The sequence below is a fragment of the Nuphar pumila genome, chromosome 7 (genome assembly GCF_984573655.1).
Source record: "Nuphar pumila chromosome 7, dmNupPumi1.hap1.1, whole genome shotgun sequence".
Lineage (NCBI taxonomy): Eukaryota > Viridiplantae > Streptophyta > Magnoliopsida > Nymphaeales > Nymphaeaceae > Nuphar > Nuphar pumila.
In genome coordinates, this window is record NC_143255.1 from 3145551 (window position 1) to 3166331 (window position 20781).

At 37.3% G+C, this 20781-nt stretch overlaps 1 protein-coding gene across 1 annotated transcript; it reads right to left on the reverse strand.

Annotated features, from left to right (window-relative positions):
- Positions 1-1232: 1232 nt before the first annotated feature.
- Positions 1233-16547, reverse strand: LOC149830864 (putative RNA-binding protein C1827.05c). Its single transcript, XM_090013529.1, has 9 exons — positions 16413-16547; positions 15800-15913; positions 15581-15701; positions 15432-15487; positions 2368-2415; positions 2180-2277; positions 1850-1919; positions 1554-1664; positions 1233-1481 (listed from the first exon to the last, which is right to left on the reverse strand). Exons 2-9 carry the CDS (start codon positions 15899-15901, stop codon positions 1428-1430), a joined length of 660 nt encoding a protein of 219 aa, XP_089869655.1. The 5' UTR covers positions 15902-15913; positions 16413-16547; the 3' UTR covers positions 1233-1427.
- Positions 16548-20781: the final 4234 nt, after the last annotated feature.

A 20781-nucleotide genomic window follows, 5' to 3' on the forward strand; every position in this document is an offset into this window, starting at 1 on the left:
TAATGGACTAACAAGCGGTTGCTAAGTTTATAGTATAAACTTTATACATGAACTGCACACGATACATCAACAAAGACGGCTAAGTTGGACTACCTATATAAGGGAAAGATCTTCAGCTCTGTTTGGAAACTATAGCAGTCTGAGGGAGTTTATGCATTTGGAAAAGTGACAGCTGCCACCACAGAGGTGGTATCCCATGTGGTAAGCGGGGTCCTGTGCCAAGCTGAAAGCCCAGGTTCGAATCCCTCTGCCACATTGGGCTTAATTAAGAGATATCTGGTAAGGGTTAAGCCCACCCCAGCTAGACTTTCAAAACAAAACAAAAAAGTTGACAGCGGCCTGGAGCAAATTCAAAGTGGGGATCAGGTCAGAGAACCAGAGGTCGCTCTGATGCCATCTATCCATGAAATGAATGACATCCAAAATACTGTGGCTGAATCATGTTTTAAGCCATTCATTTTGCAAACCCTAGACACCGTTCATCTAAGGCATCAACGGTTCTGAAAAAGAAAAAATGGGACCCATCTAAGAGATGCTCGGTCCAACCATCATCACATGTATGGACGGCGTCAGAGGCCACTCTTACCTGATCGGCACTCAAATACAAAGAGAGACGCATTTTCTTTCCAAATGTATAATTCCCATCCCAGCCAGATGATCAGGTGATTTGTCAAATCACTTTGAGAATGTGATCTGACATCTTAACCGATCAATGGTTACCATTATGACAGAGAATGATGATGTCAGCAGACACTTTTTAATGGGCTCCGCAACCTGCACAGGAGACCGTGGGATTGAAACATTGAATGGTGAGGATTCAAATCACTTTCCAAAAATGATTTGACAGATCTGAACAGACAGTTTCCAAATATCGACGGCAGAAAAAAGATCAGGTGAAATGTGCAAACCCATAGTGTCCCACCGCACCAGATCACCCTCCATCTTCGGATTAGGGACTGCCAGTTATGAGGCCACCATATGATGGAGGGGGCAGCCAAGATAGTTTGACTGTTTTTACCAGCTGCCAATCCATCATGGTTCATTGTGAAAAGATCAGGTGCAATCTGATGGAAATCAGGTGCTTAATGCACAAATTTTATCATGTGATTGCACCCGATCCTGATTCTGGTTCCTTTGGCTAAACCAACCATTGGTTCATTTTCTATACAAGCTTTTATTTTTCTTTTCCGTTTCTTCTAGTCAAAAGTGTATCCACCAACGCCAAAATCACAGGTTAAAATGGCATTATCCATTTTTTATGTATTCTGATCATAGACAATATATCAGTTTTACTCATGTACCTACAATTAACTAGGGAAATCATCTGGAACATTTAGCAATTTCATAACGGCGTATCAGGAGATGAACAACGGGACCAAACTACACCTTTAAGATGAACTACCAACAGAAATGAACAAAACATCAATCTACTCTTCCTCTGAGAACTTAATTTTCTTGGGAATAGGCTGCATGCTCCCTACCTGTAAAATCCCAGACTTGTTAAGCACATAGCAAAATGCAAAAGATCAAAATTCCATGCAAGATTTACTCACAATATCTGGATATTCATAGTCAATGCCCGCAGCTCTTATCTTCTTTCGTCTCTTACGATCCCTCTTCAAGATAGCTTCCAACATTCTCTTGTGTTCCTCAGCAGTCTTATCCTGAAACGCAACATAACAAGCACTGATGTACAATCTAAAGTAGGCCAGTTAAAGAGAGAGCATTTCTATCATTTAATGAAAACAAAAGATCCACGTAATCAGACATTTTTTTTCAAAGTTTTATATAGTACTATGTAACTTTAAAATCCACAAAAGAGAAGGGAATCCATATGTTGGATAAAAACCTTGTTATGCTGCATCCGCTCAATTGTTCTCCCTCTTGATGGATCGTAATGACGCTTTGCTTGTTTCCACCTGACAATGGGAAATTTTTCCAATGGAAAGAATCAGAGAACATAAGCCTATAAAACATCAAAACGCTTGGAAACAGCACCAGATTCCTCACATCATTTTGTGATAGCTCTCTCTCTCTCTCTCTCTCTCTCTCAGTATGAATGGAAGCACAGACTCACAAACACATGCCCTACATTCTCACCAACACCTTCACCATCACAGTCAATGTTCACTAAGAAAAGGAGCAATCAAGCAGCACAACAACCAAGGAAATAACCTACAGTTTTGGATGAATCTTCTCGGGTGGAACAACATAGACTTGTAGCATGTGCTCAAACAGCAAATAGTTGTGCATACAATCAGCCACAATTTTAGCCACCTGCAGCAATAGCAAGGGAGGGAGTCACCTACTTAACCACAGTATGGGAGAAGTTGGGGAAAAAAAGTAAAGGTCCATAAGCTGTCATACCTCCGGTGATTCAAATTCAATGAATCCATAGTGCTTAGATTTTCCTGTCTAGAAAATTAAACTGGAGTTATAAAAAAGCCAAAACAAGAAATTTTTCAAATTGCAAACAATGAAGCACAGCTCCAGATCATTCATTTTTATGGACCAATTTTCAATTGTGAAATATTTCCTTATCCCATCATATCTTATATGGCACGCAACCGAACATTGTGCACCTTATCCAACCTATTGTGTTTAAAACTTGTACGGCGGAGAAGTATGAACAAGTAGTATATCATGATTATATTATGATAACATATTTGGTATATTCAGCAATATGCTACTGAAATTGAAGCATTTTATTTTTCATGTAGCTATCCAGTCATCAACTACTGGCCACTAAAATCACTTTCTCGCAAATACCCTGATTTCTTATTTGTTTCCAGAAAACCTTATGATTTTAGTGCATGTGGAGCGCTCTGTCTGTTTCTCGGCTTTTACATTCAAAGTGTGGCCACCACAAAGAAGCAGAATGAAGCGGCAAATGTAATTGAAGGAAAGGAAGAAAATGTAGTTGGAGGGTACATCTAAGTCAAGCAAAAATGTATAGAGGTAACTCACTAGGCAACAATTTGAGATAACTACAGAATCCAGATAGATTTTGAGATAACTACAGATAGAGCTGGTAAATGAGCCGAACAAACCGAACAGAGGGTGTTCAAGTTTGGCTTCATTCTTTGTGGCAAGCCAAGATGAGCTGGAGCACATGGCAAGCCCGACTTAGATGAGCCAAGCTCAAGCCAGCTCCTTAACAAAAAGAGTACATATTCTAATATTGAAAATAATAGAAATTGGACTCTAAACCTACTGAGCTAAGCTCAAACTATCTCATCTACAAACAAATACATTGTTTCAAAGCTGTGAGCAATAACATTTGAACACTAATTTTATTTGCTGCAATTCAGACACTTCAACCATGTACATTATATGAAATAAAATACATGTTAATAGTTAACGAGCCTATACGATCTGAACCGAGCTGAACACTCGTTGTTCATGTTCGGCTTGCCAAGCTTATTTCACGATTTCGAACAAGCTCTTTACAAGCTGAGCCACGAGCAGCTCATCACATTTAGCAGCCCTAACTATAGGTGAACCTTTCTTAGTAGGTAGTAGTTACAATTCCATTAGATGTATTGTGCAAAGTCGGTCCAAAAAAAATTAAGCTGATAATGCTTGCCCAACTTGTGAAGGTTCTGCCGATAATATTAAGTGAGCAAAATAAATAAATGCTTTACACATTCAACCTTTATATAGCTGGTATCTCAAATATTTAACATCAGCTTGTTCGCTTTCTGTTTTACCTGAGTTCATCTAAGCATTTCTTTGGTTCAAGTTTTTAAGAGCAAACAGCGAATGACAGACAAGTGCTAAATTGAATATCTTATAATGAAATCAAATTCATACCGACCACTCTTTTGGCTCCTAAACATAGCTAGCAAGGTTGCAAAATCCATCACAAAGGAAAGAAAATTAGAAAAAGTTCAGTTGGACAATCAGATCGAGATCATGACCACCCACAGCAATCTCAAAGATTAACCCAGTCTAGAAACATTCAGTTTTTATTAAGAATCAAGAAGATTACGAAGTGAAAAGACAAAAAAAAACATATTCTATAAAGTTCTGGCATCTCATAGACAAATTTTGCAGGCTTTACTAAAGATGCTCTGGGAAATATCTCATAATTCAAGTATGACCTAGAGAGAAACCAGGATTCCCATCTTCAGCAGGAGTTATTATCATTCTCATGCTATGTCACATAGGTGTGGGTGCGGGTGCGGCACTTTAAAAAAACTTGGGTGCGGGGGTGCGGGAAGGATATATATATATATATATATATATATATATATAATTTTTAACAGTTTTAAGTTAACACTATGTGTATTTGTGTGCATTTATGTATTTATATATAATATAGATAAAATGGACTTGATTAGGGTTAACTGAATCTACTTTCGGATAGAAATGGACGTCAGTGTGGTTGACTCCACCTAACAAAAAGGAAGCTGTATCCAAGTGTCACACCCACCTAGGTGTGGGTGCGGTGCCCTGTTAGAAGAGTCTGTGTGACATAGTTCTCATGGTAGGACCATTGGCTTATGTCATAATCATCTTCATTAGGTAGCAACTGGTGGAAAGTAGATGCAACACTGAATATCATGAAGTAACAATTTTCATATCCAGGAATTAGACAAAGCTGCAATGTGCCTCTCACCTTTTTTTTGGCTAATTCCTATAACACCCTTGGCTTTGAATGTGTACAAGCATAGTAGACACTATTTGATCTAAATAGCATACAAATAATATTGTACTAGTATCTAACATGCTAGACTACTTTTGAAGATTGTAGCAGCCTATGAACAATACATTTAGTAGAAGTGGGTCGTCTAGACTCTAGACTGTTGAGTCTAAACGTTATAAATGATTGAAGGACTAAACAAGAGTTTTAAGAAGTAGATAAGAGTCATGAGTATATCTCACATGAGTACTTACTTTGGGTGATGTCAATTAACATTGTAATCATAGTGTCACCATGTGCCATGTGAGCACATGTTTAGAAGGCCATGGGATGGGATACGTAGTGGAGGTAAAAGAATCATGTCATATTTTAGAGAGTTAAGAATTAGTTAGGAACCAGAGTGGGTAGTTAAGAAGTTAAGAGAATGTGTGGTTTATATTAAAGGTAATGTGTCACATAAGTACTACAACCACAGTGATTTATCTTAATAGATTCTTGTTAGATTGTTGGAAGATGATATCCAATTAAGACTCAAACTAAGTAGAAGAGTTGAGCACTGCCATTTTTTTGTTGGTATTTTCTATTATAATTTTGTAGACAGACATTGGAAGCTAGAGGTTTTAAGTTGAGTAAGAGTAAGACTGAATATATGGAATGTCGGTTTAGTAAGCAACGAAGTAGGGATGGGAGTGTAGTGAAGCTTGGTGAGCAAGATATACCGGTGAATGATTATTTCAAATATTTGGGATCCATCATTCAAAAGTATGGAGAAATTGATGGAGATGTAAATCATAGGATAAAGGTTGGGTGGATGAAATGGAAAAGTGCTACTGGAGTGTTGTGCGATCGTAGAATGCCATTGCGGTTGAAGGGAAAGTTTTATAGGACGACTATTAGACCTGCTTTACTATATGGTACGGAATGTTGGGCTGCCAAGAGACATCATATTCAAAAAATGAGTGTAGCTGAGATGCGGATGCTTAGATGGATGTGTGGAAATACAATAAAAGATAAGATTCGGAACGAAGAGATACGTAAGAAGGTAGGTGTTGCACCCATTGAAAATAAGATGCGAGAGAATCGTTTACGGTGGTTTGGACATATTCGGCGAAGGCCTAATGATGCTCCAGTTAGAAGGTTGGAGAAATGGGAAAATATATTAGTTAAAAGAGGTCGGGGTAGGCCTAGGAAGACTTGGATGGAGATGATAGGAAAGGATATGAATGCTTTGAACCTCACCGAGGACATGGCGTTGGATAGAAATGATTGGAGGAAAAGGATTCATGTGGAAGACCCAAAATGAATTTCTTTTTTGGTTCATATCGCTGACCCCAATTGTTTTGGGATGAAGGCGTAGTTGTTGTTGTTTGTTGTTATTTTCTATTATAATTTTGTGGATTTCTTAATAAGAATTTTATTGGAGGCTTACCTTCTTCAAAAAAGTCTTTCATTTTCAAACTCCATTTACCATCGCAATGGTAACATAATCCATATCGTTTTCGCTCCTCCAAGGCTTGATCAATGACTTTCTTCACCACGACCTTGCCATAGCTTGGAATTAAAGTCTAATGTATGTGAGATTATTTGAGATATGCACCCACACTCTTGGAGTAACTGAAAATCTCCACGTGAAATTTGTTGTTCCGCAAACCACATTTGTTCTTTGGCAAGTCTCGCTACATCAAAGCATCGGAACAAAACTTGTAGGATATGTGGCCTTACACTTCAAGGGCAATCTCAGGATTTATATCAGAAATGAGCACACCAATGGGAGCTCCTTCCGGCCATCTTACTACAAATTGCTCAAGCATGTTCAAATTTGGCTTGATAATCCAATACACTCCCGATTTGTCGATCTTACATATAGCCACATTATGGTTTATGATAGTTGATGGTCCGAACCTTTTGAAGAGAGACATAGAAGGCATTCCGACGTTGGTATGCCACAATGATTCTTGAACCTCCGTTTTGCATAACCAACTTATGAGATTTGAGCCACTAAACTTTAAAAACTTTAGTCATGTTTGCCAGGCATGTATAACTCCTTCCAACGAGTGGAGCCTTCATCTTGTAGAATTCTTGTATGCATCGGTGATGCACTATGATCTGATTCTGAAACCGCTCAACCAGCTAAGAATTGCATATGTCGAATTCCTTATCTCTTGGCTTCAATTTATGAACTGAATTCTTCATTCCACACTCCACATGGTTTAATTCAATCACTTCTTTTTTTAGTGAATCATGTAATTCTTAGGCAGCTCATGTTGCCATCCTCGCGAAGTCTCATCAATTGGCAACTGGTCCCCAATTAGGTAGGGTAAGTTTCTCGGCAATTGAAGGAATTGATCCCTTTGATCTGACATGAGCTAAATCCTATGAAAGAGAACTCTGTCAACCTATGACTTTTTACACTATACAGATATGAAGTTGCAGACCTCCGAAATGGTGGTGCAATGCTCTATGAAAAGCTTAATTCGCTAGTGTTCTTAGCCAGCTATTCGGTAATCTCTGTATTTTCAATATTGCTACCAAAATAGTGACTTCTCCAATCATCCAAGGACAGGTTCAAGCTTTGATACCAACTGTTGCACCGCTTGCTAGAGAGTAGATGCTATGATGGAGGGACAACCAGCACAGCAGAGAGGTGTGGTAGTGAGATGTGATGGAGAGGGCCCTCATAGTTAGGTTGCACGGTGAGAATGGAAGGAAATTGAGAGATTATAAGATGAAAAGGAATGAATTGAGAAACCAAAGGCCTTTCGAGGGAGGAAAACTTCTAATGAATTTCTTATTAAGAAATCTCAAAATTTAGAAGAGAAATACTCAACTCTTCCACCTATGGGCTACTATTATGGATTGGATGTTAATAAGATATATCCTCCCCCAAATCCAATACAAGAATCCATTAGGACGCCTCACCATATGACATATTACCTCTAATGTGGACAACACAATCTCTAACTTCTTAGCTACTCAAATCTTGCTCTTAAGTAAATTCTTAACTCCCTAACTGTAACATAACTCTTTTACCCCTTATTATAATCCCTACACATGCCTCATGGGCTTGTTGGCACGTGTCCACATGGAGACGCTAGGATTACAATGTTAATTGACATCACTTACATTTTACATGAACATCAAACTCAAACCAAAAAACTCTCATGTGAGATATACTCATGACTTTTATCTACTTCCTAAAATTTCCTTTTAGTCCCTCAACTCTTTACAAAGTTTAGATGTACTCTGAAACTATTGCACTATGATGCAACATTCTTTTCATTTTTCATTTATTATATTCTAAAAATTTAATTCACATACAATTCTTTACACTTTTAATTTACTATAGCATGCTTCTATACTCAATAACTCCGCCTGTGTATAACTGTTTAGTTATACACTGCCGGTCCCAAGCCCGGATAAAGGAGGAGGGTTGCGGTAGGCCTGTGACAGCCAGCATAAAAACTTTGTCATATCCTATGAAAATGAACCAATATGAGAATTTCGTTGGGGCGTTCCCTACTGAGCGACGCGTTGTACTCTCTAGGCCCGGAGGCAGTGATAAATGGGCAAGGGTTGCTAGGTCGTCGCCCAGAAGCGACGCGTCACACCGGCGCCCGGGTGTGGTGTCAAATAGGCAAGGGTTCCCTCACTTTGTTGGACAGGTGGGGGTAAAGAAGTTAGTCCAAGACCATAAAATTAGGTTAGCCACTTGGAACATAGGGTCTTTAACTGGTAAGTTGGTAGAGTTAGTAGATGTTATGTGTAGTAGAAAGATTGATATTTTATGTCTTCAAGAGACCAAATGGGTAGGTGAGAAAGCTAAAGTGATAGAACCTTGGGGATATAAGATTTGGTATACAGGAATAAATAGGAATAGGAATGGCGTAGGGATTGTTATGAGTCGTCAGTTTATAGATAATGTAGTTGAGGTCCGTAGGAAGGGTGATAGAATTTTACTTATTAAATTAGTGTTAGGTACGGATATTATTAATATTATTAGTGTTTATGCACCTCAAGTAGGTTTAGATGATTCCATTAAGCATCAATTTTGGGAAGATTTAGATGGAATAGTACAAGGGATATCTTATGGAGAAAAGCTTTTCATCGGCGGTGACCTTAATGGACATGTAGGCATTAGTAGGATTTGAGAGTATCCATGGAGGCTATGGTATAGGAGAAAGAAATAAAAGTGGAGAAAGGATTTTAGATTTTTGTTTGTCCTATGATATGATCTTAGCAAACACTTGGTTTAGGAAGAGGGAGTCTCACCTAGTAACATTTAAAAGTGGGGTTAATACGAGTCAGATAGATTTTTTCCTACTTAGAAAGAGAGATAGGGGTTGTTGCATCGATTGTAAGGTTATACCGGGAGAAAGTGTAGCTGCACAACATAGAGTCTTAATTTTAGATCTTAGAATTAGACAATGCCGCAAAAGGGATAGACATAGGATAGATCCTAGAATTAAGTGGTGGGCACTGAAAGGAGCTAAACAAGGAATGTTTGTAGAGCAGGTAGTTAAGGAAGCTGATTGGTGTCTCGAGGAGGATTCAGAATCAATGTGGAATAAGATAGCGGGTGGCATGAGAAAAGTGGCTAAGGAGGTATTGGGTGAGTCTAAAGGCGGTGCACCACTAGGTAAGGATACATCATGGTGGAACGAGGATGTCAAATTAGCTATTAAGGTTAAAAGAGAGTGTTATAGAAATCCAAGTAAGAGTCGGGATAATGAGAATTTGGAGAAGTATATGATAGCAAAGAAGAAAGCTAAAAAAGTAGTTCGAAACACGAGGGCTAAGGTATATAAGGAGGTTTATGACAAGTTGGATACCAAAGAAGGCGAGAAGGATATTTATAGGCTTGCAAAGATGAGAGATAGGAAATCGAAGGATTTGGGTATGGTTAGATGTATCAAAGATGAAACGCAAAGGGTTTTAGTCAAAGATGAGGAGATTAAGGAGAGATGGAAAGATTATTTTGATAAGCTATTTAATGATAGTCATGCTCAAGATCTTGGAGACTTATCCATTCCTTTTCATGAGATTAATCGTGACTTCATGCGCAAGATTCAAAAGAAAGAAATTGCAGAGGCTTTGAAGAAAATGAAATCAAGAAGGGCAGTTGGCCCAGATGGTATACCTATCGAGGCTTGGAAATGCTTGAGAGAGAAAGGTTTAGAATGGTTGACAAATCTTTTTAACTTGATTTGGCGAACAAATAAGATGCCTAATGAGTGGAGGAAGAGTACTTTGGTGCCTTTATATAAGAATAAGGGTGATATACAAGATTGCACAAACTATCGTGGTATAAAACTCGAGTCATACTATGAAACTTTGGGAGAGGGTGATTGAGTCTAGGTTGAGGAAGGTTGTCATGATATCGGAGAATCAATTTAGTTTTATGCCTGGAAGATCAACTATGGAAGCTATACATCTTCTTAGACAACTTAGTGAAAGATATAGAGAGAGGAACAAAGATTTGCATATGGTTTTTATTGATTTAGAGAAGGCATACGATAGAGTACCTAGGGACGTTCTCTGGTGGACAATGATGAAGAAAGGTGTTTCTCTCAAGTACATTAGAATAATTAAAGATATGTATGAAGGAGTAGTAACCAATGTCCGCACTTGTGGAGGGGTGACAACCAATTTTCCAATAACGGTTGGGTTACATCAAGGATCTGCTTTAAGCCCTTTCCTATTTGCGATAGTGATGGATGAGCTTACGAGATCAATTCAAGAAAATGTACCGTGGTGTATGTTGTTTGCTGATGATATTGTTTTGATTGATGAGTCTAGAGCTGAGGTTAATGCTAAGTTAGAATTATGGAGACAGACATTGGAAGCTAGAGGTTTTAAGTTGAGTAAGAGTAAGACTGAATATATGGAATGTCGGTTTAGTAAGCAACTAAGTAGTGATGGGAGTGTAGTGAAGCTTGGTGAGCAAGAAATACCGGTGAATGATTATTTCAAATATTTGAGATCCATCATTCAAAAGTATGGAGAAATTGATGGAGATGTAAATCATAGGATAAAGGTTGGGTGGATGAAATGGAAAAGTGCAACTGGAGTGTTGTGCGATCGTAGAATGCCATTGCGATTGAAGGGAAAGTTTTATAGGACGACTATTAGACCCGCTTTACTATATGGTACGGAATGTTGGGCTGCCAAGAGACATCATATTCAAAAAATGAGTGTAGCTGAGATGCGGATGCTTAGATGGATGTGTGGAAATACTATAAAAGATAAGATTCGGAACGAGGAGATACGTAAGAAGGTAGGTGTTGCACCCATTGAAAATAAGATGCGAGAGAATCGTTTACGGTGGTTTGGACATATTCGGCGAAGGCCTAATGATGCTCCAGTTAGAAGGTTGGAGAAATGGGAAAATATATTAGTTAAAAGAGGTCGGGGTAGGCCTAGGAAGACTTGGATGGAGATGATAGGAAAGGATATGAATGCTTTGAACCTCACCGAGGACATGGCATTGGATAGAAATGATTGGAGGAAAATGATTCATGTGGAAGACCCTAAATGAATTTCTTTTTTGGTTCATATCGCTGACCCCAATTGTTTTGGGATGAAGGCGTAGTTGTTGTTGTTGTATGCTTCCATACTCAATAAGCTAGAACCTATGTCACATGGGTGCGGGTGGGGGCACGGGTCCAGTGCAATTTCAAAATTTTTGGACACGGGGACTCGGCTGACAATAAATTAACACATAAATATTGTAAAATTTAAAGCAAAAATAAAAAAGTAATTCTTAACAACACAAACTTACCAAATTTTTACCCTTACACAAAGGGGGGTCCGGGGGATGCCCCCGCGCGGGTCCGTGTGACATAGGCCAGAACCCTTCAACAAATACTCTTTCTCAAATCAATAAATTGGAACCTTGACCATCCCTCTCTTTCATTCCTGCTTCCATTTTGAGTCTTGACTTCATTGACCTCCAACAATTCAAAACTGCAATCCTCCCGTAGATTTTCATCTTGTATCTCTTTTTCTTCACACTTAAATTTTTAAATATCCTCCTATGCCCCTCCTTTTCATTCGTTTAACGTTGGAAAAAGCTCCTTGATATAAGTTCAAATTTTAGATGTACATGAAAATAACTGCTCTAATCAGTGTTATTAAAAATGCACCTCAAGGCGCAAAAAGCGTGCCTCGCCTCAAGGCGAGGGGCTTTGTGCCTTGAGGCGCTGGCATAAGGCGCAAAAGCCCTAAGGTGCACGCCTCATACGCCTTGAGGCGTACGCCTTGAGGCGAGGCGCGCCTCACCTTGTTTTGGTCAAATGGGGTCGCTATCCAAATCTACTGCATCAGCGAGCTCCGAAACGTCAACACCATAGGAAACATCGACAATGGCCTCATCGTTCCTAGTGTAGAGAGCGACGACGTGGATGTTCCTGCTGCTGAGATTATGCAAATGGATCGGTCGATGGTTGTCGACAACGAAAACCCGAGCGAGCGGCCCCAGATTTAGAATCCACCGCAAGTCATGGTGGCACCCCCCAATTAATCAAGAGGATGGAGATGGGCTAATCATCAGATCGGGTTGCAAACATAAGCCCAAAACAAAATCTTTCGAGGGGCGCTACCCCCCTACGGCCCCCCGCCAGGGGCAGCCCCCCCGGACCCCCCGCCTGCTGACCACGCAGCGGGACCCGCGTCGTGGGAGCCCCCGGACCCCCTACTGCAAGGGCAAAAACTCTGAATCAGGCTCCACGACTCATCATCTAGACGAACCGACGTACCTTGAAATCTGAAGAAGGGTTTTTGGGATAAGGAAATGATTTTTCGGTTCTTCCTCTGTAGAAGAATGGCAAGTAGCCGAGACCCAAAGAGAGAGAGATTTTATCTAGATTTTGATAACACTTATGCTTCGGTTTTGCGTCAGTTAACTTCATTACTTGCTGAAATTGGATTGAACACAGAAGGGGCCCATGCTTTCTCTACTACATATGGCTATTCTCTGGATATTTTTTTAGCTCTGTTTTTTTCCTGCAAATGCGGCAAGAGATCAATTTAATTGAAGATAATTTTGGTTTCTAATGTATGAAAAACAACATAAATAAGAAGATCTCATGCTGTGAGTGAATTCTGGTTTCTTAGATACTTAATTAGATCAAGTTGTTGCATTAATGTTACTTTTACATGTTAAATTCATATTTTTTCAGTATTTATTTGAGACTTTTTATTTCTTGTTGGTTGTTGCTTCATCAATAAAGCATTTTTTATTTATTTATAATTTTAGATATTTTTTACAGTTTTTTTTAGTTTTCAAAAAAAAATTGAGGCTTACGCTTTACGCCTCGCCTCAGATTTTGGTGGAGCGCCTCGCTACGCCTCAACACTTTTCACAACACTGGCTCCAATGCTCCAATACGGTACTTGTTTAGATCATGGTTGGTCGGGCTAGTGACTCAGGAAAAAACCATTTGAGCTCCAATTCGTAACTTGGCATGACTGGCTGAGTCAACTAGTTTGGCTCAGAAATTTTTACCTTTAGATATTTTAAAAATAAAATTTCTAAAAAAAATTATAACATTTAAAAAATAAAACAACATAATAAAAATAAAAAAATACAACTAGCATGATAAAAAAATACAATTGGGAATAAAAATTAGTCTTAGAGCCAAACTCCTAGTCATCTTTAAAAAAATCAATAAATGTTAAAAACCAACAAAGACTCTTTAAAACTTCGCAAGTTAAATTTATTCGGATTTTATCAACAAAATCTATTTCATTTATTGGCAATTTTAATAGAAGTAGGCTGCAACATACTTATTTATGATCTTATTTAATCCAAACCAAGATTCGACTACAAGTTCTGTCAATGACTCATACCATATTAGATTATACCTAATAATATGGAACCACTTAGGTGTTTAGCTTGAATAGGTCACAACCAATACAGCTATATCCACGAAAAAGCATGTTGTGATGTCTTGTCCCTTTGGACCCAGCAACTTAAATTATATTATTAAACAAAAAATAGACTAGCCAATAATAATTGCAAAAAGTATAACTTATGAGTCGTCAAGTTTTGCCAAATATATTAACTCAGTTGAATGTCACCCAGATCCAACTGAGTAGCAACGAGCTTTGTGCAAAGTCAAGCAAGTCACAGACTGCCGGCGAGTTGCTCACTCAGCACGAGTTAACGAGTCAGCCGTTTTAAGCCGGTGGGTTTTGCCAACCCTGGTTTAGATGTTATATATTGTTAATTTGGGTTATTTTTTCTTTTGTTACCATGACTTCTCAAAATTCACAGATTATTTAAAAACTCTTTCAAACTAAAATGAAGGAACTATTCCATGTTTCCTCTCCATTCTACTTTTTCATTAACTTGATTTCAAGTGCACTTACCAGAATGGCACAATTTTGATATTTATTCCTTTTAACTTTTTCCTGTTATAGGAGTTTTCACCCAATTCCACTTATTGACAATGAGAAATTGGACCTTTTACTACAACAAATGATTTGCATTAGATACACACTTAAATCTAAATGTCAAATTTCCTTACTAAAACAAGCCCATACTAATCATAGCAAACACCTTATTGAGAACATATACCTCTACATGTAATGGGTTCAGGTGTAAACATGCTAACAATTGGTTCTCTATCCTTATTAATCACAATATGAGGCGTTATGTCAACTAGAAATCATTTACTCTTAGTCAATCCAGACATCTACATATAATTTTTAATCATGAAGATTCTAGTAATCATTGCTTCAAATATGCAATGGAAATTCTCGGTAGGTTAGCGCATAAACATTCTGCACTACATTACACCAATAGAGAAATCATTTCAGCAAAAATGGTTGAATCATTCATCACTACACAAATTTTAAGAACAATCTCCTACAATATTGTGGCTACAGAATCGGATGCATCTTATTCATTGTGTTGATTGCAATTATAGTCATCACTCCTTCCAAATTATGCAACTCCGTCCTTGAATTGGCTACGGTGAGTTAAGGACTTCAGCCTGTCCACTCTGGTTTATATTTATGGTGAGTTTGGCTCCCTGATCAGTTTGTTATTATTTAGTCTCATCCTCATTACCAACAGAAAAAATTCGGTATCCAAGATCAATTATAAGCCCTCATGTGTTCGTCATAACTTACAAAATCAAGATCCTGATAAATGTTTGTTTTAGGATAATAGGATGAATCTGCCTAAAATCTCATGAGAAAATGATTATTTTAATCCTAAATGATTTGACATACACATGATATCCTTAATAAAGCATAAGACTTATCCTATTCAATACTCACAATCTGGAAGGAGATCATTTATGTTTTAACTTTACTAGACCAAACAATATCTGAAATGGCACTTCGTAGCATCTTAAATCATGAATGCAGTATTTGTGTTCCTAGGCCACCTCATACCAAATGATAGAACAAATAGTGTTATTGTCTTACTTCATGAACTGTGACCCAATAAAAAATAATCCATCCCTGCCTAGGCCAAGTACCATAAAATTGATTACATATGACAACTTATACTACCCAAAAAATAGTTATTATTCCCCACATACATAATAAGCAACTAATTCCAAGTGTAAGACAACCTAACCTTGAGACTATATGTGTTCAAAGAAATAGCCCACAAACTTCTATTTTGTCTAAGTTGTAAGGAAAATTACACGATGAAAAACAAGGTCACTGTAAATGAATTTATAATACAAAATATCTATTATCATGAAAATATATAAGTACTAAAGAACGTTTCTTGAATTCGATGGTAATGTTGAGTACAAATTTGCAACAGAACCTTTCTGTTTCGCGCCACCCGCAATCTCTTAATAGTTCCAAACTGTTTGAAGAAACCTGCAAACAACAATTTACCACAAAATTGTCATAAAAATCGTTCATCCAAAACAGCTGCTTGGAGGAAAAAAAAACAAGAACTTAGATTAGAACCTTGCATTTGTTCCTCATAGAACCCATGAGGTATGCGACCGATATACAAAACTGCAGAATTCAATGCAGCTGGTTCTTCATCTTCTTCAGGTAAACGCCTCCCTGGACCGCCTTCCAAAGGCTTGAAACGAGACCAAAAATGAGAACTATACTGAATCGCAGCAGAGAAAACAAAGAAAAAAAACTTTGAAAGAAAAAACAGAGATGATCATGCAATACCAAGAAGTCAGAAGCTTCTTTTCTCCGGCGCGAAGGCGCTCCTCCTAAACTGTCACTACTCCGTTTAGCCTTCATCTGCATCTTCAGCTTCTTCTTCCCCATTTCAGCAATTGGCTTAACCAAAGAAAGTTTTAAAAAATAATAATAATAATTTGTTATCACACAATACGAGGATTCTAAAAGGGGAAGAAATGTAGCAATTTACTGAAAATATCGCGATAAGAAATATATATTTTCATACAAAAGATTCTTTTTTTAGGTTTTGCAATCTTTTTTCTTAGGTCCTTTCCAGTTTTTCCAAATTTATTAGTTTTTTTGTTTAGAAATTTCTGAGAACTTCCCAAACTCACTGCAAGAAACCATAAAGCTAAAAATCGAAGATGAGAATTGGCTAAAACCCAACACTCAGTAGCCTAACTTAAAATTTAAAAAACTACACAAATTTGGCAGAAATCTACAAAGATATCAACCCTAACCTTCACAATAAGTTGGTATGGAGGTATGGAGATAGTCGGTGGAAGGTAAACCACTAAATCTTAGGGATTTGAACGAGAAAATAGAAGAAAAATTCCAGCTAATGAAAAAAAAGGAAAGAAGATAGAGGTAAACGCACCTTGAAGTTTTCACCGGAAAAGCGAAAAGGAAAGGGATTCAAGTGTTTGTTTTACCCGGAAAACTCAAAACCCGCAGGAAATGGTTTTTTCCGACCACACTTATCCAGGTGTGGCGGGAAAAACTATTCCCCAAAGAGGAAAACCCTAATCTAGTTTTTTTCTCTTTAACATTGTCTTTCTTTTATATCGTCGTTTATCAACTAACGTTATTTTAAAATAGCACTGTTTATCAACTTGAAGTTAACGGAACATTTGTTGACAGAGTTAAAATCTGGTTTAAAACGTTATTTGCTTATAAAGGGCTTCTTTTGTCCATAGTATACGACTATTTACTATCCTCACTTAGACCGTTAAATTGGTCCTAATCAGTGCGTGATAAGAAAATATAAGATTTTAACTTCTGTAGTTTTTGGTTATTCATTGTGATCCTGCTCCAGTTAGGATTCCTTAGGAATGCAAATGGATCAGGCATGACGGGATCATGATAAACCCGAATTAAAATCCAAAATTTCAACAGCAGGTCCGAGTAAGAGACCAGACACAAACTAGATTCGATGTATAAGAGTTGAATCTAGATCCAAATTTGATATTTGGGTCCGGTAAAAAGAAGATCAGCTTCGATTCTGTGGATAATATTAGTTAAATTTTAAATACAAATCCAGAAAGGTTTGGGTTCTCTCTAGATGCACATTTGGATATTATTTCAAGATTTATATCCAAGAATATGTAATAGATTCAAATAAGATATCCTACTATACCGAATCCATTTGTACCCAAGATTCGGTTGGATTAGTTTCAGATCCAAGTAGTTATGGACTTTAGATCAGGGTAGGATTGGACCTAGAAGTAGGCTGGTGTACAAGCTCGAGTCAAGCCTGGCATATTCGAACTCAGCCTGTTTCAAAAAAAAAAGACATGCCTAGTTTGCTCAAACCCAACTCGTGTCAGGTAACAAGCCTGGCCCAGCTGGGCTCGTTAGCTCGTAACGAGTTGAGTTCGAGCTTGGCTCATCCTGAACTAGCTCGAGAAGAATCCAAAATCTAATGTCAAATGGAATCACATGATATTTGCTTTCTAATACACTTTATATGACTCTACTCATGACTTTGCTTAATTTAAGCTCGTAGTTAGGGTGTCAATGGGTCGGGTTTGGTTCGGACCCAGGTAGAATCAGACTTGCACCAGATTTTTGGGTATGGTATCAGGTCCAAACCCAAGTCTAATCAGATCGATTATAAGAGAAACCATACCCAAACCCGATAAGAACTACATGAATTAGACCCGAACCATACCCGGTAACATAATATTTTTTATCATTTTTACATTGAAAAATTGCAGGTCTTAATCGGAACTTAGGTCGGGTATAAAATTTCAAAAACTATACGCGAGTCCATGTATTAATCGGACCTTTGGGTCCAAACCCGAATCTTAATCGGGTTTTCTTATTTGTTACCATACCCAGACCCCATAGGGTTTGGTTAGGGTAAACCCGACCCGTTGACACCCTTAATAGTAGTGCTTAATACAAGGTCATGTTATTTTCTAAACCACTGACTCCAGATAATGCAAGAGAGAGAGAGAGAGTACAAATACTACAGAAGAAGTGTGATGTGAATCATATCAAGGTAGTAGCTATAGACTAACGAGTTGCACGTGCACGCACACACACACAACACATATCTTAAACTCAAGTTTCCTAGACATAGTGACAAACGCTTTTACCGACAATTTCTCGTTTTTCAAAAACTCACGAGAAATTGAAAAAATTCCATAAATCTCGCATTTTTTCGGCAAAATCTCGGCAATAAGAAAATAAATTAAAATATATAAAAAAATTTTATAAGAGAATATTAATAAAAATTATTTAAAATAAAAATACATGAATTTTTTGCAATAAATAGCCGTTTAAAACATAAATATTGTGTTTAAATCATGGTGTTTATGTTATTTTCATAAATCTAGCGACGAGAAATTGTCATTTTAAACTTTCAGGCAATTTCTCGCGATATTATTGCGAGATTTTAGTAGATCTCACGATATTTGTCACACTGTTCCTAGATGAAAGAAAATTCATGGTCTAATGGTGCCCTTTGTTGAATTTTGTGAGAATTCTCAAGTTTTGTAGGTAGAGAGATTTGAAGGTGGGGTTAGGTGGCTGGGTTGGTGGTCATGATCGAAAAATCTAGATGCCCAGCACATTAAGAAATTTTTTGTCAGAATTTCATGGATTCAACTCTACTTCCTAATCTCATTCAGACTCAGAAAATGAGCTCGGCAAGACAACCACCAATAACAAGTGTTAGACTCAACTCAACTTGTATAGGCTCATTAAATAGTGATGAATATACTTTATTTTTTATTTTCTATTATGTTACTTTATTTATTATTTCCTATCACATAATATAAATAGACAAAGTGTTTGGCTTGCAAGTTAGAGTTCCAATCTTATTGCTTTTAGCTGTGTGACATTTTTTTTCTCTTTAAACAAGTCATTTGGAACTCAGCGTGTTTAGCTCGAGCCGCGCTCAACTCGCTACCAAAAGGAGTCAAGTATGAACACCTCGAGTTCGGTTCTGCCAGGTCATTTACAGCCCTACCCAAACTCTCTCTCTCTCTCTCTCTCTCTCTGTAAATAGGAGACTATCTATCACGCATAGCCCTTAGGTAAGTTCACACACATGGGGCACTTTCGTGGTGGTACACACTTGATTTACATAGGTCTAAGCCCCGAAAGCAAAATTTGACCATTGGATCATGTTTATGCTCTATTTATTATTTTCATGTGATGACTCATATATAACAATTTATATGATTTTTAAACTACAATTATTTTCATGAACTGTGAGTTGTTGATTTTCACCTTCTCAAAAATGAAATCTTTTAGTGTATTAGATATGACAAAACCTTCTAACATAGTAAATAAACTATGTTAAACACATTCTAAAATTTACCTTACTATATGACAAAAATGATGTATTTTTAAAATTATCCCACAAATTACCAAATGAACAGGTTCTCAAAATTTCAGCACCTTTTTACCCTTTTCATGTGCAAACCTCACATATTTTGCAACCCCAATGAGAATTTTTTAAAAAATCTTCAGAGCAACCACTGTTCTCAAATCTATATCTCAGTCATCCGACATAAAAAACTTATTTTTATAATCATAAGAAATCAAAGGCACAAATCATGAACTTTTTCAGTTTTGAGTCAAAACCGAAAACTCTTCTAGGGTTCTCATTTCTGAGATTTAAAACTGAAATAGAAAACTATTCTGCAGACTATTACAACCAAGCAGGCTATGTTTCAAAAGGTATTTCTTTTCAACCATTCATCATATCGTTATGAGCTTGGTGGCATTGAGAAGTTAACATCTTGATCTTTCTCTGTTATTTTTTCTGTTTTTTTTTTTAATTATTGGCACAAGTAGTCAAAAATTAACATAAAATTACCGGGATAGGAGCAGTTGTGCGCGTTTATCTCCTATCTTATAAATGTTCTCGGGGTTGTATCTCAGCATTCGTTTATCATTTTTCAATGAATAAAATATCATTAAAAAGGTATTTTCGTCTAAAATATTTGTTGTTTTTTGTGTTTTTTCAGGATCCTTTATTTTCTACGTCAAAAATCAATTACAAGATAAAGGACACTAATGAAGTGTCGTCAATTTGTGTTTTGCCAAAAATAAAACATCGCATTTAATGCGACAGTAATTTTGCAAGCTGAAAAAAGTTTCACATCACCACATGCGAAACTTCATGAATTCTGCAAATATTTCAGAAATTTCACAAACTTTTCAAGCTTTTTGCATCCAACAACGTAAAAATCTTGACAAATTTCACTAGTGTCATAATTTTTGCACTATAGATGCAAAAATTGTGAGAAATTTCGCAACCCCCGTGCAAACTTACTAAAAGCTTGCAAAATTTCCAAGGAGTATCGCATGGAAGTAGTAAAATTTCTCATGGAGAGTGTAAAATTCTTTTTTCTTCCAAAAATTCTTGTTTGCCTGCACCAATCGCAGGAGATTCACCAAAAAAGCTGTTGGAGCCGAGATTCAAGGTTGGCGAAAATAGGGCATCCAGATGAAAAAAAAGGTTGAGAAATAAAGCGTCATTCTTTCACAAAATGAAGTCGCTCATACATCACATTCATTTCATTCTTTCACAAAATGAAATTGCTCATACATTGAATGGGCAAAAACATCATCTTCGTCTAATACATCTTAAGGGCTTTTATAGCGAAGGGCCCCTATCAATTCTACAACACCATCCTTCACATTCTTTATGATGAGAATTAATTTTCAAGTGATCGCTTTGCACTCACGACCAACTCACATACTTTTGGTTTTCTATCCCACACATACCA

Excerpts from the sequence above, each read along its gene's own strand:
- LOC149830864 (XM_090013529.1), bottom strand. The coding sequence starts at position 15,901 with ATGGGGAAGAAGAAGCTGAAGATGCAGATGAAGGCTAAACGGAGTAGT. Across the intron at positions 15,702-15,799 it reads AAGAAGCTTCTGACTTCTTG|CCTTTGGAAGGCGGTCCAGG; the intron begins GTATTGCATGAT and ends TCTCGTTTCAAG. Across the intron at positions 2,416-15,431 it reads GGGTGGCGCGAAACAGAAAG|ACAGGAAAATCTAAGCACTA; the intron begins GTTCTGTTGCAA and ends TTAATTTTCTAG.